The 17,979-nt window shown below is 41.2% G+C and overlaps 1 protein-coding gene across 1 annotated transcript in view; it reads right to left on the bottom strand.

Annotated features, from left to right (window-relative positions):
- The window catches only part of Ush2a (usherin), a 678,886-nt gene that overhangs the window by 235,985 nt on the left and 424,922 nt on the right, over positions 1 to 17,979 (bottom strand). Inside the window, exons 38-39 of the mRNA XM_021198607.1 lie at positions 3,922 to 4,081; positions 3,205 to 3,347 (exon numbers count right to left, since the gene is read on the bottom strand). Coding sequence (XP_021054266.1) covers positions 3,205 to 3,347; positions 3,922 to 4,081 — 303 coding nt within the window. The remainder of the gene's footprint in view (positions 1 to 3,204; positions 3,348 to 3,921; positions 4,082 to 17,979) is intronic.

Raw genomic sequence — 17,979 nt, 5'->3', positions numbered from 1 at the left:
TGAATCTCACACACACTCACATACACACTTACACATGCACGCACTCACAGTCTCTCACACACACTCACACTAAGACACACAACTAAAATGACTAGAAAATACATCCAGATGCTAGTTGAGGTAATTTTCCCTATTATGCTAAGCTTACTCATCTGAGTATAACATAATCACTGCATAGTTTTGCAAACTGTAGTCATGTCAGCTGCTTGGACCTTCACTAGTACATTTTTAAAAAATCCATATGATGTTTATATTTATCTGGCTGCAAATGCTTGAATACAATGATGACCAAGTTGGCTTGCAACAAAAATCTTTTATTGAGATATTTAGCAGGATTTAAAATATTCATGGGAAGGATGTATTGTTTGTATTTGGCATCTGTACCCTCAATTTTTAAAACTTCATGGGACTGCATATTGGTGACACACTGATGTAAATGACAAATTATTTGAAAAAATCATTAAAATGCTTCCCAGCTTTTGTACAGGAGAACTTCTTGTCACAGCCTTGAACTGGCTTCTCAGTAGAAGAATATTCCTACCTATGTCTCTGGCTTCAGATTTTCTACAGGCAAAAGAGCTAATCATATTTAACCAGAGGTTCAGAGACATGCTCCTCAAATCTATTGTTGTTAGACTCATTTACAGCACACAATCATGAAAATACGACAGATGTGGGGTCACTGTAACATCATAGAATCTTGTCACATAGTCATTTCTAGTTAACAATACCCAATTTTTCATCTATTAAGTCAAAACCTTCCCCTTACCAAATGAAACGCCTGCTCCTGGGTCTGACACAGTTTGGTAAGGAAGCCCACTTTCTCTTTCTCTCTCTCTCTCTCTCTCTCTCTCTCTCTCTCTCTCTCTCTCTCTCTTTGATTTCACAGTCTTGCCACAGTTTTGGTGGATATTACTGCCTCAAAATACCACATGAAAAATACTGCCATGTGTGACCAATCCATACAACAGGTAGTTTTTTCTCTGTGACTGAAGCAAAGAGGCTCCTGTTGATGGCAGGGAATTCAACTATGAGCACGAGATGACTTCTCTGCTTCACCCTTTAAGACAAGACGGGAAACTTCTCCACTGATAACAACTTCAGCAAAGAAGAGGTGCCTGGGTTGAAGTGTGATTCTGGCATGGATCTGTCAGCACAGGCAGCTTTATAAGCCACGGTTTGTAGCCTTGACAGAAAAACTGCTTGTGCCCCCATGCCAATCACTCAGCCTTCGTCAGCTCAATTGCACATCCTTTGAGAGATGTTATCCATCTCTACTGACATCCAGAATATATAGTGTACTGTCACCATGGCCCAGGGGTCAGTGTACACTGGGAACTTGCCTTGCAGGGCTGTGGCTACCATCCAGCTCTTGGCTAATATGTGTGACTCGGTGTATATGCAAAGTGGGGAAAAGACCATTTCGTTGATCAGGATCCTGGCAAGTGTGACTCAACAGAAGTGAAGGCTAGTGTCAATAATCAAATGTTACTTGTACTTAAGGGAACTGGAGTGCAAGTTTTCATACCACACATTAAGTCTCTGCATAAAAACCCTGACCATATGCAGTTTATAGGAATGGCAATACAATTAAGAGGTGATGGGAGACCAATTTGATAAAGGGTATTGTACTAATTAATGGGCAGTGCGCAGTGATTTTTATACTATCTTCCTACCTGTGAACAGCATGGTCTGGACACCATTCAGTAAACAATATGACCAGATTGCTGCCAAGGAGACGCCACAAAAATAAATAAATAATCAAATAAATCCTTTTTTCCCTTCTCCTCATGTGGCACTCAATTGAGCCATCACCTCTGCAGTGGGTTGAATAGTTATTTTTAGTTAATCTTTATTGAGGGCCATCAAGCATGGTATTTTAAATATGAGATTAAACATCTATCTTCATCTTTTAAATGTCTCTTCAGGAAAAAAAATCTATTTTGAATGTGAGCTTTCCAGTCCATAAATTTGAACACCATGGCGACCATGGTGTCTGATTCCCCAGGGTGTGTGCGATGTTCTACCTAAAGGTTGAACATCAATGATTCCTGAATCTTGGGTACATTTCTTCTCTCTGATGATGATATTTGGGGTAGCACCCTGGGACAAAAAAGATATTTGATACACCCTTGCCTCAAATTGTCTAACTCAATTCCAGGAGTAATTAAGGACTGGAAAGCATGGAGACTTATATTGTTCATAGTGACATTTAAAAAAAAATAAAGTAAATGTAAAAGATGAAAAATTGTTTTTATTCAGACACATTTTATGTCTTATAATTAAGTACTTAAGGTAACTCTGGATATTGCAAAAATGAAATGAGTTACTTACTACAGAAGGTATTGCTATACCTTTGTGTTGTTGCTGCATTACTGAGGGCCACTCTTGCTCTTGTTGGCTATAAAACCAGAAAGGCAAATGTGCATTGAACAACCTCTCCTTAGGAGCCTGTGACTAAAAGGCTTGACAAGATTAACCCCCAAACCTCATTGTTAAAAATATCATCTTCCTTCACTGAGTAGTTTGATTTTATTTTCAGCTTTTTAAAAACAAAAATAAAAGGAATACCTGTCTTAATAGATTGGCTTTTATAGATGTAGTTAATTTAAAACTAGATCTATGTGTTTATTTCTTAAATGTGACTAATTATAATTGTATTTTCAATGTAAAAACATTTAAAAACTCTAAGGGATTCTTTGTTTCTGAATACGGCAGAATCTAGCCTCTGCTGTCCGTGATTCCCCAGGCTCTATCTACCTATCCTGGATGCTGTATTTAGCACATATGTCAAAGTAAGATGGTGCCTGATTCCAGTGATGACTGCTCAGCCTCTTACTGCAGCCTCACATATCATCACTGCCTGCCTTCCAGAAGGTCTCCAAAGCATGTCACATTTGGCCAATGTGCAGAAGACCACAACCTTGCCTTCTTCCTCCTGTATCCTGAAGGGCAGACTACTGCCATGCCATAGTTGACTGTGATGTTTCTTTCTGTCTGTCTCTGGACCGAACCCTCCATCCTTCTGGGTTCACAATGTTCTTCCTTCTATGGAGGCTGACTACCACTCTCTTAACCTGGTAGAGATGCCGCCATTCAACAACAGGGAATCTAGAGGGCTTATTTCCTTCTTTTAAGAACCGTAAGGCAGTTAAGGATCCCCACTGTAGCTAGGGTTTGACTTTGTTTGGTTGGCCTACTTACTGTCCTCTGTAGTCATGAGCGGAGTCCAAGCACTGTATGCAGTGCCAAAGCCATTGGTGGCAACCAACCGAAACTCATACACTGTGAATGGCTGGAGACCAGTCACTTCATAGCTTAACGATGCAGAAGGAATGGGGAATAATCTACATGGGAAAGAAATGACCGTTAGGAAGGTTTAGACATCAAATAATGAAAACAAAGAAACAAAAATCAAATTATACAGCAATGTTTCGGCATACCAATATAGATTTAAGTAGTATTATTTTAGTTCATCACATTATATCTACCATAGAATAAACAGCCACTGTGAGAAACTTTGTTCTCTTATGTTATTGAGGACATAAATTCTGGTTGCAAGGGCAGTGACTGCTCTAAGGACATTAGGGACAATCGTACAGGTTCTTCACAGTTCAGTTCAGTTTAAAGTTCCAGTTCTACTCGAGTGTGTGACACTTGTATTTGTGAAAGGCTTAAGAATGTGAGGAAATTTTGCTTTCTTTGCCATAAAAACAAACACTAGATTTTTGTTTTGCAAAGCAAATTTATACCCACTAAAATGTTTGTTCATGTTTTACTTCATTTGAACTTTTAAAAGACACCTGATTTTGTTGCAAATATTAACCGACCAGCTCACTCTTTATTTTTACGAGAACTTTTTAAAAAAATGCAGACACCGTATAAGCCAGTCCATCAGAAGAGATATAAGTGGTTGCTCACTCTAGAGGGCCTAGAGGGCCGTGGGTGGAGGGGCCAGGCCTCATCTGGAGCTGGTATCTGGGAGAGCCCGGAGCGTTGTTGCGAGCTGGTGTAGACCAGACAACCTGAAGACTGGTTGGAGCGGCAGCTGCAAGCCTGGGAGACAGCAGGCCATCTGGAGCTGTCGGGAAACACGGATGAATTAGAGCAGAGAAAACTGTGGGGACATATGCTGGGTGGAGTGGAAATGTTCCGCACGCTGGAAAACTGTTCCTCAGGATCAACAGCGACGTTAAACACGGTCCATTTAATTTAACATTTTCGGTCCTGAAGCACTGTACTTCCTCCCTGTTCATCTCCGCAATGACGTCAGCGCTTCAGACGTAAAAGCCCGAGCTTCCAGACCAAAGGATCCGGAGCCGGTCCCTATGTGTACTTCTGTTTATCTAATTGAAAGCACAGAGGGACTGTAGTGGAGCAAACATCCAGCAGCACCTTTAATTTAGCCTGATTTTAAGCAGACTGAGTGCTGACACCATCCGGGTCTTACTCCTCTGGGTCACACATACTACCCGTGGTCCCTTTACTGTACCACTAACTAGACATGGTGGGCTGCGTTCCTTCCCTTCGGACGGATAAGGAGTTTGCTGATGTGTATCCCTGGAAGGAAGTATCCCTGTCATGATTTCACATTCTGATCTTTAGTCTTCCCAAGAAAACACGAAAACTAAACTCCTTCCTTGTGTCTCCCACAGTCTGAAAGCCTTTCCACACGGCTCCGTACTCCCTCGAACACGCCTCCATATCACCGATCGGGAGAACCCAGGGGAAACTTTCTGGGAGCACAGCAGGAATGAGTAAAAATAAAGCCTTTCCTATAAAAATGTTTTGACAGGATTATTACAATTATTTAATTTCCTCAACAGTTACAATTTGCATGAATCAATCACGCCGTTTGCTGTAATACTTGACAGAAACTCAAAAGCAGGTTAAACAGAGCTCTAGACTGTAGGAAGATCATCGTATGTCTCTGAGCCTATGTTTTCTCATCTTTAATTCAGGGATACTTTCCCCTGATGTGCACAAAAATCAAACTATATATCAACAGAGTACCTTACTTTGCTCTGGATTCTAGGAATCATCATCATCATCATCATCATCATCATTATCATCAACATCATCATCATCATCATCATCATCATCATCATCACCACATTTGAGTTAAACTTTCCTTAGTATAGCTTAATTACTGCTATATTATTATTTACTAATTCCTGTTATTTAATGCTATTTATTAACATTGTAGCAATATATTGTTATTTCTATAATGAAAACAAAGTATTGAGGTCCACTTTCAACACACACACACACACACACACACACACACACAGACACACATGCATATGCTTGTAAAGAATGTGGGTTTTATGTGCTTTACAGTGCAGGAGACCCTGCCTGTGAACATGAGGCTAATGAATGGGCAACGATGAGGAGGAAAGAATTAGATTACATGTTTCATCAATCTTCGGTAAGGGCTTTGAGTTCATCAATAATTCATTTACTTGTTCAATACACATTTATGGAGGCTCTGCTCTGTGTTAAGTAGTGTTCTTCCCATGGAGGGGAGAGCAGCACCGAGGGAAACAGGTATCACCCTGTGGAGCTTATATGTAAGTGAGGGGATTAGGCAATAAAAAGATGCAGGAAAAGATACTAGATGATGGGAAGCCCGGAGAAGCGAACCCTAAACAAACAGCCTACAAAGCAGGAGGCCAATGGGGTGGCTTAGTGGGGAGGGACACTTGCTCGAGTCTAAGAGCGCGTGGGAAGGAAAGAATATGCTGCTGTGACCTGTCCTCTGACCTCCACGTATGTGGGCCTCCTGCCACCCAGTGAATAAATAAACATAAACAAAACAACAGCCTGAGACAGAATGAACACGGGTGTACAATAGAGACTGTAACTTTATTGGATAATGTTTTAAGTCCGTAGGAAGCTCACAGGAAGGGCCCGTAATCTTAATCAGAAGATATTTGAGCAGAGACCTTAGGGGATGCGAGAGATGGCCCTGAGGATGTCTGTGAATAGCAAGGTAGCCAGAGAACAGAAGGAAGCCAGAGAGCAGGGGAAGCTCTGAGGGCACTGACAGAGCCGCTCTGCCCAGTGTGGTCGGCACAGAGGGCAGGGGGGAGAAAAGGACTCCTCCTGAGTGGAATTCCAAGTCCCAGGAAGGGCCTAGGATCTCCTCTCAAACCAGCAATGTGTTTGGTAGAGAGAGTGGAGCAGAATGGTTACAAGCTTAAAGGTCCCACTGTGTGGGGATGAGGACGGGGACGTGAGAAGAGATGGACTCCGTTGTTGAGGTAAACTGGACACATGGCGGCAGCAGCTTTTGCTTCAGCAGTAATGATGATGGCAGGGAGATAAGTTGTAACCTGGTTGGGAGCGTGTTGTTAATAGAAAGTAAGAAAGTCAAGGCAGTGTAACTGTTTTCAGGCTGGATAACAACTGAATGGTAACCTCATTCCGGAGCTGATAGGCGCTGAGGTGGGGGGCACAGGTAATGGGGGAGGGGTGATGCAGATTTGTGTCTACCCACATCATCCATCCTTTGTGTGCTGTGCGGGATCTTTTAGTAGAAAGATCGAAGGAGACATTTCAGTTATCTGGGTAGAGATTATGGATCCATGGCTTCTAAAGGCTGAGGCTTGGGAGGGCAGAAGAGATGAACCGGAGCTGAGGTATCTACCTGTAATTTGAGTTTAGAGAGTAGAGAAAAAACGAAGAGAAGGTACCAAGATGCTAGGTGCCAAGGGAGGAAAGATCACCAAAGGAGTAGAAAGGGCTGGTCACCTGTGCCAAGTGCGCTAAGAGTTAGGGACTGGCTCTCAGCACACTTGGTACATTTCTTTAGTCAGTTTTCTTTTGTTGTTGTTTGTTTTTGTTTTTTGTTTGTTTGTTTTGGAGACAGGGTTTCTCTGTGTAGCTCTGGCTGTCCTGGAACTCACTCTGTAGACCAGGCTGGCCTCGAACTCAGAAATCCGCCTGCCTTTGCCTGCCTCCCAAGTGCTGGGATTAAAGGCGTGTGCCACCACCGCCCAGCCTCTTTAGTCAGTTTTTAACAAGCGCACATATACAAAATGCTACACAACAGGCAGGAATTAAAATTTAAGATACACACTGGCTGTAACATAAAATCATAACTTTACTTATTATTTTATCTAATTCTTCTGGATTGAGGGATGTGCCATGTACTGAATTCAGAAGGAATATTTGTTTGAAGTCATCAGCCTGGGGGGAGGGGGAATCAGTTTTAAGGTGCGGACTAAAATTCCTCGGTGCTTGAGAGCTGCAATCCTGAGAGGCTTAGAGAGAAGTACCCCGAAGAGTCCTCCGATCTTCAAGTGGCACGTAGTCTCTTCTGACCAACCAGGCAACAACACTCATCAGTTTTCTCACACTTCAATTACACAGGACGGCAACACGTTTGCCAGGAAATGGCCATCTTCCGTGATTTCTGCACGACTCTCCCTCTTGAAAGCCTTCTTTCTCTCTGCTTAGCACCTTTTATCCTGGGCCCATTTCCTCAGAGGCTCCTTCGCATGAAAGCAATAACCAGGAGCCAGTCATAACTCCAAGCCTGGCTTCCAACAGGAGTGCCCCGTATCTATCTGCTTGATATATTGTCCCCAGGACGCCATGTTGTTCAAAAAGCCTCTCTCAAGTTTCATATGACCCTCGCGGGGCAAGCGTGCTACAGCCAGCCTCCCGAATCAACGCATCCTGCCCAGTAAATACTAATTCTACATGGCAGTTGGGTAAAACAGCTCCCCCCAGCTATAAATCCACAGGAAGGGGAGTTTTTAATACAATTTCAAATTCAGCCTTCTTTCGGAGGCAGAGAGAGAGAGAGAGAGAGAGAGAGAGAGAGAGAGAGAGAGAGAGAGAGAAAGAGAAAGAGAACAGTGGGTCATAAATAAATCACGAACTGAACGAGTCGAGATGGTGTAATTTGGAATACATGATTTTATTAAACTTTAAAAATAATAGACTTTTGGACCCAGCCTTTAAAAAAAAAAACCCCAGCACCCCATTCAGACAAGACAGGTCACACATACCCTTGCTCCCTATACATTCATAGAACCCTGTGGGCTGCACCTACACAGCAAAAGGAGTGTTTGTTGTTCTTCATATTGGTGACAGCTAAGTCTGTCAGCACCAAAAAGAGAAAACGAATTCTCCATATTTCCCTTATATATCAGTTTTTATCAGCCCCCCATCCCTCCCCCGCTCTGTGTGTGTGTGTGTGTGTGTGTGTGTGTGTGTGTGTGAGTGAGTGTGTTTTAAAAGAGTGAAAATACTGCACTAAGGTGCCAAAGAAGCCTAAGTAAATTTGCCCTAAATTAAGGTAACTCATATTTGAGTTATCAAACATGGCAGAATCAAGCTGGTGTTCACCTGGAAGCCTTCTTTCCCCCGCCTAGCCTTCACAGGGCTGGAAGGCACTATGTGGCCTCTCAGAACAGAGAAGTCATCACCAATATGCCCACAGTAAAGCCTGCCTTGCCAAGACATGCATACTGGTAGGAGAAATGTAATGGGAGTAACCAGGGCAGCCAAGCACTTTCTGGTTGGATGGAAGTTAAAACACACCTGACCAAGGATCTGTGGCCTGAGGAACCACAGCCCTAGTGGATCCCCCACTACTATTACTCTGCTAAGTGGGCAGCATTTTAAACTGACTCCTGGTGAACTACTGTTATACACATAGTTTACTGCATCTCTCAACTTTAATCACAGAAATGTAAAACCTGTACAGTCTCAAGTCAGACAAAATCCCAGCATGGAGAGGGGAGAAGGTCATGAAGTCTCACCCCTAGTGAAGTTAACTATTGGTAACTGGTAGCTGCTGAGTTAGGGGGAGTCCGTTTTCTTTAAGGCATGGTCACTGGTAAGTTGGCCACCATCCAGTAGGGGACTAACACTCATTGGCCACAACACACTCAAGGGGCCATCGGCTGCAGCAACTTTACTTGACAGGATTACGAACGTGATATTAAACGCTATTCCACATTCAGGTCTTTCTTGCTGGGGGAGGAGAAGGCAGAACACATGCAAAGGAGGACTAAACCATCAACCTCTGTGTGGTGAGTAGGACAGCAGTTGCCAACGTTACCACGATGCATACAGTCACTACAATGATGGCCGAGAGCACTGGAGGGCTCAGAAGTTCTGAGTGTCCAGCCATCCATCCATCCCTCATGGATGTCCCTCTCCATGCCATGCCATCCAAAGGGCTGTGGATTATTCAGGCACTGCCATGGGTACTTTGCCACGGGTGGCTCGTCTGGGTTAATCAGGGTCTCCACCTCATTCCGGGTCAGGCTTCATGGCAGCTTCCTGTGCTCACTAGACTCGGGTCCTGGTTTCATGCTGGTTCCGCCAAGGTTCTGACCCTATCCTTAACTTCTCAGAATATAGAGTAGAGGGATTTTAAAAATTATGTAAATTTCCCTGTTAACATAAAATAAAATCATGGCCCTTTATCCACATGTGCTCCTAACGCATGGCTAGATAAGCTGGCACCTGTTCAAAGCCACAGCCAACAAACTTCCCCATCACTTTCTGAAACTGCCAGAGAGAAGCAAAAGGATGTCTAAATTCTCGTTTCCTGGATGGAAAATTAAAGTTCAGACACATAAACTAAGTCATTGAGTCATGAACAAATTGAAACAGAAGGCAAGACTCGATTTCCAGTCATGGAACCATATGTCATTTAAAAAGATATTAATTATGGGCAGTGTGCAGATGTGCTAACAAATGGACAGCCAACCTTGAGCCCAAGGATGTGCAAACAGAACGGCACTGAACAGTAGCAAGTCGATGTGAACAGATTCCACCACCACATGGAGCCTCAGCGGAGCTAAGGTTTTAAACGCATCCTATTCGCCAGGTTCCTTAGCATAATCATTTTCAATCCGCAGAATTATGCTCTAAAATCACAGACTTATCTTTTCGTAGCGTAGATCAAAAGAGCAAGGCTAATGGAAGTTAAATACTTAATCTCAAATCACAAAACTGGTTACTGCAGAGTAAGAATTTCGACTAGGGCTTCTGGCTTGAGGACACCCATCTGATTTTACTCCATTAGGCACCCTGTTACAGTAAGTGCTTCATAATGCAGAATAAGTACTACATCTATTCAACAAATACAGGAGGCTGCCATTTACAACACTGAAAAATTAAGCTTCAAAAAAATTGAATTTTTTTCTGTTCAAATCGGATTCTTTTTATAAAAAGTGTTATTTTTATGTGTCTGAGATTTTGTCTGTCTGTTTGTCTGTCGTCTGTCTGTGTATCCCCATGGATGCCATACCAACTGAGTCCAGAGAGGGTGTTGGATCCCTTAGCACTGGAGATCCATATGCTTTTGAGTCACCATGTGGGTGTTCCTAACCACTGCACCATCTGTCCAGTTTTGAATCACATACTTAAGCAGTTCTTCCTGTTCTCACCTTGTTACCTTACCATTGCAGGTGTTCTGCTTCCTTGCCATTCCCTAGGAACCTTGCCTCATACCAGCAAGTGTCTCTGGGACTAACAAAGTTCAAAGGAAGTCCACACAGAAGCAAGTTCACATGGAAGCAATATCTAGTTTAGTCAGAAGTTCCGTGAGAGTGCATTCAGGTTGCTATGATGTATTCCAGGGTCCCTCCTCACATGCAGAAACTGATGTTACAATATCAGAAAAAGGATGCACCTCGTATATGAAGTCCAAAACCAGGAAACAGCAGCCTGTGTTTTCACAGGTGTCATCTCTGTCTTAAAGACCCAGGTTCCTCTGTCAAACCATGCTGAATCTTAACTCAAGTCTGGCTGTCACTGTCCCCAGAATATTCCAGAGACACAGTAAGAAGAGCTATTTGAAAGCAGATGTCATGCTGTGGCCTCATTTTAAAACACTGCTAAACACCAGTCAACACTAACAGTTTAACTCCATAGTGCTAAACAGAAATTTTATTTTCTGTGTTAGATGTAATACAAAATTTTAAAATGACCAATCAAATTAAAAGAAGTTATCTATACATAAACTACTTTAAAAATACCCTTTTTAAACTACTGATGATTTTCTGTTGAAAAATATTTAATGTATGCTATATTAAACATTAAAGAATACATGTATATTATTTAGTGAGCTTTGTTTACTTTTAATATATATACTGAGAACTCTCTATACCACATTTTTTTTACTAATTATTTTGAAATTAAACCTTATTTATTACATTTTATTTATTTTAAATAATGAGTTTTTGCTCTTTCAAACAATATTTTCTTATATGGGGAACATTCCATCCATAGGGCCAACACCATAGGGAATAGAGCAAAGTGATTTTCAGTATTATAAATAATATCACGAGCATTCCAATGGATACGTCTCCAGGTAATGGCTTTCAAAATTGCTGGTTGACTAGGAGTGAGTGTCATTATCACTTCAGACTCTTGTTGACTCATGGTTGTTCAGAAAGTTGGTTCTGTTTAATCCCCATCACAAAGCTATGATTATTCATTTCCTTATAGACTTTCAAAATGCATATTTAATTTATAATCATGTATATGTGCTTTTGTACACATATGTATAAATGTGCAACTGTATCTTAGAATAATGTACTGTGTTGTTTTATATATAATATAAATATGCAACACAATCAGATATAATTTCTGTACAGTGTAGATAAAACAAAGCTCTAAGATTATTTTATTTGTGCATGGGTGTGTCTATACATGAGTATGTGTGTATGTGAGTGCAGTAACAGATGCCAGATGAGGGTGTCAGATTGCCTGGAGCTGCAGTCACAAGTGGGTTTGAACCCCACTCAGTGTAGGTTCTGGGAACTGAGCTCAGATGCATTGGAAAGGCAGCGGGTGATCCTAACTGCTGAGCCATTTCTGCAGCCCCAAGCCACACACATAACATTTTAAAACTCGAACACTTGAAGAGCATCTGCTCTGTGCCTGAAGTGCCTGTGATCTGTGGTCACCTATATATAGCAAGGGTTTCATGAGTTGGGCCAAATGATACAGCAAACAAGAGGTGGTGGCAGAGCTGTGGTGAGTGTGAGACTTAGTTGGGGTAGAATGATTAATGCCCCACCTCCCCGAGATCTCACCACTGTAATGGCTGCAAGAGCCTCAATCCTAGGGAGGGCTCAGAATGCTTACCTAGTAATCCTCAAATTGAAAACAATGAAAAGTCCACCAGGAAACAGGACTCGACAGTGAAAGGAAGGGCCAGAGACTCGTGTTATAAAGTCCAGACCCACAGCAGCTGTCATCAGCAAGGCACCTTGTCCTGAGGGCCCTGGGAGCCAAGATCATGCAAACTAGAAACCCAATGGGCAACCAATCATTACATCTTCTTTCAGTGGTCCTGCAAGGGTTTTTATTGTATAAATATTCTATAGATATTGTCTAGGCATTGCAGTGTATAGGTGTTATATAGTCTAAAATAGAACCTGAATTTTCATAATTGAAGTTTTTAAACCATGAGACCAATAAGCCAATAGTTTTTTCTGATTTATGTGTAATAACCCTTATCACCAAATAAGGAAAATATACCTTACTCCTGAAGGCTAAGGCAGTGGCAGTGTTATTTCATTAGAAAACACATACAAACTCATATTCCTAGTTTAATAGCAAATCCCTTTTCATCCTGAATAAAGTAAAATCAAGCCTGAATAACTCTGATCCATTACAAAATTTCCTGCAGGTCCAGGTTTATCTATCAAGACTATACGAAGATCCAGTCCTAAAGGAAAGGCCCAAGATAGCCAGGCCTTTAGGCCTTGGAGGGAAGACATCATATTTATTTTTAAAAATGTAACTCTAAAACTCATCACATAACTTCTTCTTCCAATGAAAACTGAACAAAATTCAGAGTTTGGTGGAGTTTGAATTGATTGTGAAATGGATATTAATTAGACAGCGTAAACAGTCTAGTCACCATTTGATAAATGCTATCATCTTGATTTTCACTGATAAAGACAGACACATAGAAGTGCGCGCACTAATTCTGGGTATGTTTGTAAACCAAGCTCTGGGCTAATACTTTCTCTGTATTGCCACACTTAATCGTTACGGGAATTCTACATGGGGCCAGTGAGATGACTCAAGGGGATAGAGATGCTAGCCACCAAGCCTGAAGACATGAGCTCAATCCCAGGACCAACAAGGTAGAAAAAGAAAACTGATTCTTAATAGTTACTCTCTGACCACCACGTGAATATGCACATAATGGTAAATAAATAAATAAACCTACAAAGATATTTCTTTGAAAGTTCTATGTGTGTAGTAGGTAGGATTAGAAAAGAAAAACTTGGTCAGACTAAGGCCAAGGGCATACCCAGATGAAGGTAGCAGCTGACTGCAAAACCCAAGGCTTTGTTTTTTGTTTGTTTGTTTGTTTGTTTTTTATGAAGTCTTAAGAGACAAGGCCAAGCCAGTGGGGCCTTCCTCCTGGCCACAGAAGTCACTGTCTCTTTTCTTCCTTATTACTGAGCTTGCAGGAGCATGGGGGGGGGGGACAGTTTGCACTGTGGATACCAACCTGAGAGTTGTATAACGAATAAGTATAGAAAGAAAGGGGTATTTTTTAGAAGAAAAGTTCTTTAAATTGTGTCATTTAAATCTTCATGAGCCTTTGTGTGTGGAGGGTGGAGGGAGAAGAGACTTAGAGAAAATGTGTTTATTCAGCTTTCTGGAACTGGGTTTCTTGGGTTCATTCCATCTCTGAGTTTTTAGAGGGATTTCCTGTATCCATCAAGGCATCTTTGGTTTAGAGAGACCCAGAATGAAAAGCCCCAGAGGTAAGGTCTTTATCCCATGCTGAGAAATGACCACAGTTCTTCAAGGTCTTTGTTCCAGTGTAGGAAGAACTGAACCCAAAAGCAATGTCTGGGAAATGGAGAGAGGACTCAGGGGGCTAAAGCACCTGGAATAAAAATGAAGCCATGAATGAGTTTAAATTCCAAGTACCCATGTGAAAGACTCAGCATGGTTACCTGAGTCTGTAAGCCCAGCACTGTGGGTGCTGGAGTCAGAAGGAGCCACTGGGGCTTCTTGGCCATCAGCCTGGCTCAGGTGACAGACCCGGTCACAGAGGAATATGGAGAAAGCTATAGAGCACGGGCCACCTTCCTTCAGCTTCTATGCATGTGAGAAGACATTAGGTGGGCATATGGCACGCATACATACACTACACACACACACACACACACACACACACACACACACACACACACACACACGTACACACCCCAAAAGCTTTGTTGGTGAATTTTATTATGCTTATAAGAATTTTTATTTAAAAAAGCACATGATCTCAGTGACAGGATGGATTACATTGGAGCCTATCCATGAATAAATCCTGAAGTTGGTTCAACACTTGCCTTCAGTTTCTGATTTGCTGGGATTATATCTCAGTTGGGAATTTAAAGAGTTCAGCAACATTTCAGAGCTCTGAGAGTACTGCCTCAAAATTAGCACAAATTATCTGTCAAGCTAATATGGACACAATGGGTGCATCTCTCACCTGGCTCCAGTAATTATTGTTTTGTGATATGTAGACAGGGCTGTGTATTCTCTGTGAGTGGTTTAATTAGAATGGGAAAGAAATGAGGATGCCCCCAGGTACAGTACAGAATGGCAGTCATACAGGAAGAGGGGGCAGAGGTGGCTCGGGCCACTAGAATGCGAAGAAGACTCTGAATGCTAATTGCTATGGATCATTTTGGGAAAAGCAATCCACTTCATGCAAGCATTTGCTGGATCAAGCAGCCCACTCCCTCCCTGCCCTTTCTATGATGTGGAAATGGAAGTCTGGCTTCCTCCGACAACCCTGAGAAACAAACCCTGGTATATTTGTCAAGAGGGGAGCACCTGACACACTGAAGGACACCCCCTTCCCTGGAACACCCCAAAGCTCTGGATGAAGTAGGGGTTTTTGAATTTCATTAGATACACTATTTGTTCAGCTAGGGAGCAGATCTGTCACATTGTTAGACTAATTAGTGACCCTGAAAGGGGGTGGCCAGAACACCCACAGGAATTAATTTCCCTGGGTCTCAAATCACCCAACCAATTTTGTTCTTTTCTCCTTACAGAGCTTTGCTGGATTCAGACACTGGACTTAATGACTTTGCTTCTGACATGATTCCTCCTCATATTTCTAAACACCTCCTTTGTATTTCTATTACTTGAGTATCATAATTTTTATCCAATTAGTTCTATATAGTATTGCTATTTTTTGTACTTCATTATCTGGCTATTTGAATACCTTTTCTTTAGAATCTATTGTCATTAAAAATTGCTGAAAACACGCACAAAAATATACTATTTGAAGAATTCCATCCCATTTTTAGTCTAAATACTTAAGAAGATATCATTATTGAAGTTAAAAAGATTCACAAATAATTTTCAAAAGTAGATACAGGCTTGTGTCCACATCACTTTCTTTAGAAATGGGATATTTAAAAATATATGTTTTAGATGATAAAAAGTAAAATAACAAATGAAAAGAGGGGTTTTGATTTATTTTACTTGTTTAAATGTATCTAACATGAAAATACCCGAACGAACCTACCATAGGCAGAGAAGTAAGACACTACTGTATTTTAGAATAACCCTTTTTGATCTTACCATCGAATCTAATGGTTTAGCGTGGAATCAAGTACTTAAAATGAAGTCCTTTTAAAACATTTTTAAAGCTATTCAAATGATTGAAGACTCAGAACTTGCTTTTAAAAAAATCATCTTAATCATGACAACCATTACATCTAATACTCAAGTTCATGTTTGATCACTCAACTAACAATGAGTTCTGAATCATAAAAGATTCAGACTGTATACAGAATGTTGCTTTCATTTGATTGTGCCCCTCATCTGTATGTATTCGTTGGGATCACAAGGGGTTGGGGCTGGCAGGGCATAGGTCCCAGAAGCCTCTTGAGTGTGTTCAGTGTATATTTGAAGAGATTCCACAGCACTCTCCAGTCTTTCTGTCATGGAAGGTTGCAGTGAGGAGGTAGCTATGTCTGAGGAAGAGATCCTCACCCCAGACATCACTGCTGTCTTGGTCTTGAACTGTCTAGCTCCGGGATCCTGAGAAACACATTTAGGATATTCATCAGCCTTCCAGCCTGTGGTGTTTTGCTACAGCAGGTGAATGTGTGAGGAAGCCATGCCTCAGCTCACAAGGTCGTGACCTTCATGTTTGTTCTTAGGGAGACTGAATGGTGACTCACTACCATGTCCTCTTCTGGTGTGTCTAAAGACAGCTACAGTGTATTTGTCTACATAAATAAGTAAATCTTTGAAAAGGAAGAATTGTTTTCCACTACCATACAAGCTCATTTAACCTGATCTATTAAATTTGCCATTATAATGTTATAAGGTGGATCACAGCCATATCACCTGGAAGAACATGTTCCACATTCCCAAGAGCATTCCATTCTGTAGTGAAATGCTAACTAGCCACATCCCACATGGTTTGCCTCTGCCTGGAGGACTTAACTCCAGAGGGTTCTTCACCTCAGGAATCTTCTGTCAGCAAACTGTAGTGCACTGCATGGGCAGTGGCCACTTCTCACACATGGAAGGCAGAAACATGTACAGAGGCATAGGCCATGCTCACAGCATCCCATTCTCTGTGCAGTGAGAACCGTCAGCCTTAGCATTCCTGTGTGGACCTGTCATATCTTCTCACTTACAAACAGAGCCTGAGGCCACACCTGATGATACAAAGCACATGGGTCACCTAGAGTACGGGACGTGACACTGAGATATGAACCCAACTCTGTGATTTTTAGAAACTTGGACATTAATGAGAATATCTTAGTCATGTGTAAGCCTGTCTGGTGGTGCTACAGATGGAGAAAGGACACCACGTGATATGTTCATGGAAGTCACTTTTATCTTATATGGTATCTCTTCCCCACTCATAATCTACACTTTTGCCTTTTCAAAGAAAGAAATGATTTGCAACTGTTTTTTTTCTAAGAAAATAAGAATTAAGAAAAAAAGCCAAACAAACAAACAAACAAACAAACAAACAAAAACCCTAAGATATCTGAGATCTTTTCCCAGGCTATAAGTCCTATGCCATATGAAATTTAATCTTTTGTGGAAATCTCTAAAATACACTTAAATCTTATACATTTCTGAAAAGGCTGCATGCGCTCCCAACTTTCAGTATGAGACAGCATGTCATTATCAGAAACAGTTCCAGAAATTACTGTATGTTTTATTAAAAACCTATTTCTGTGTGTGTCTGTCATACGCTCCTTCTTATCCATAGCCCTAATTTAGTTGTTGTTCCCTTAGGTAAAAGTACACAGTTCATAATTCATTTGATATAAAATGTCACTTTAGATTCTTACCCTTCTTTGATAAATGAGAAAAAAACATGTACATTTCAATTTCCTCAATGCCAGAACGACCAGGAGCAGCCCCCTGTTGTGTTTCTCAAAGACCTTTGTGTTAAATTAAACATCAAGACTCAGAAACTGTGAGTGAGGCAGGGATTTCCAAGGCAGAGTGAACAGATACCAGAGACACGAGACAGACGGATTTCCAAGCAGAGAGAAAACAGATACCAGAGACATGTAGCAGACGGACAGACTCAATGCCTTCCCTACCCACCCCCAACCACGTCCTGGCTCCCAAACAGCCGCTCTGATCCTCAAAATACGCCTCACAGCCAGTCCACTCTTCTCTTCTACTTAGGTTTTCATTTCTCGTAAAAATTTAAATAATAATTACTAATATCTACAGCTATAAATATTATAACATATATTAAATTGTATTCTATATAAGATATTATATTACATAAAATGTTACATAATATTATATTATAAAATGATAATGATGATGTGTGCAATGTGTATGTGTACACACATGTGTGCTGATGAATACAAACCTGAGTGCAGGAGTGTAAAGGACAGAAGTCTTCTTCCAAGGTTGTTCTTCGCCTTACTTAATATATATATATATATATATATATATATATATATATATATATATATA

Source organism: Mus pahari, chromosome 5 (genome assembly GCF_900095145.1).
Source record: "Mus pahari chromosome 5, PAHARI_EIJ_v1.1, whole genome shotgun sequence".
Taxonomy (NCBI): Eukaryota; Metazoa; Chordata; class Mammalia; order Rodentia; family Muridae; genus Mus; species Mus pahari.
The sequence above is the reverse complement of the archived record's forward strand: the minus strand, read 5'-3'. Positions and strand labels throughout refer to the sequence as shown.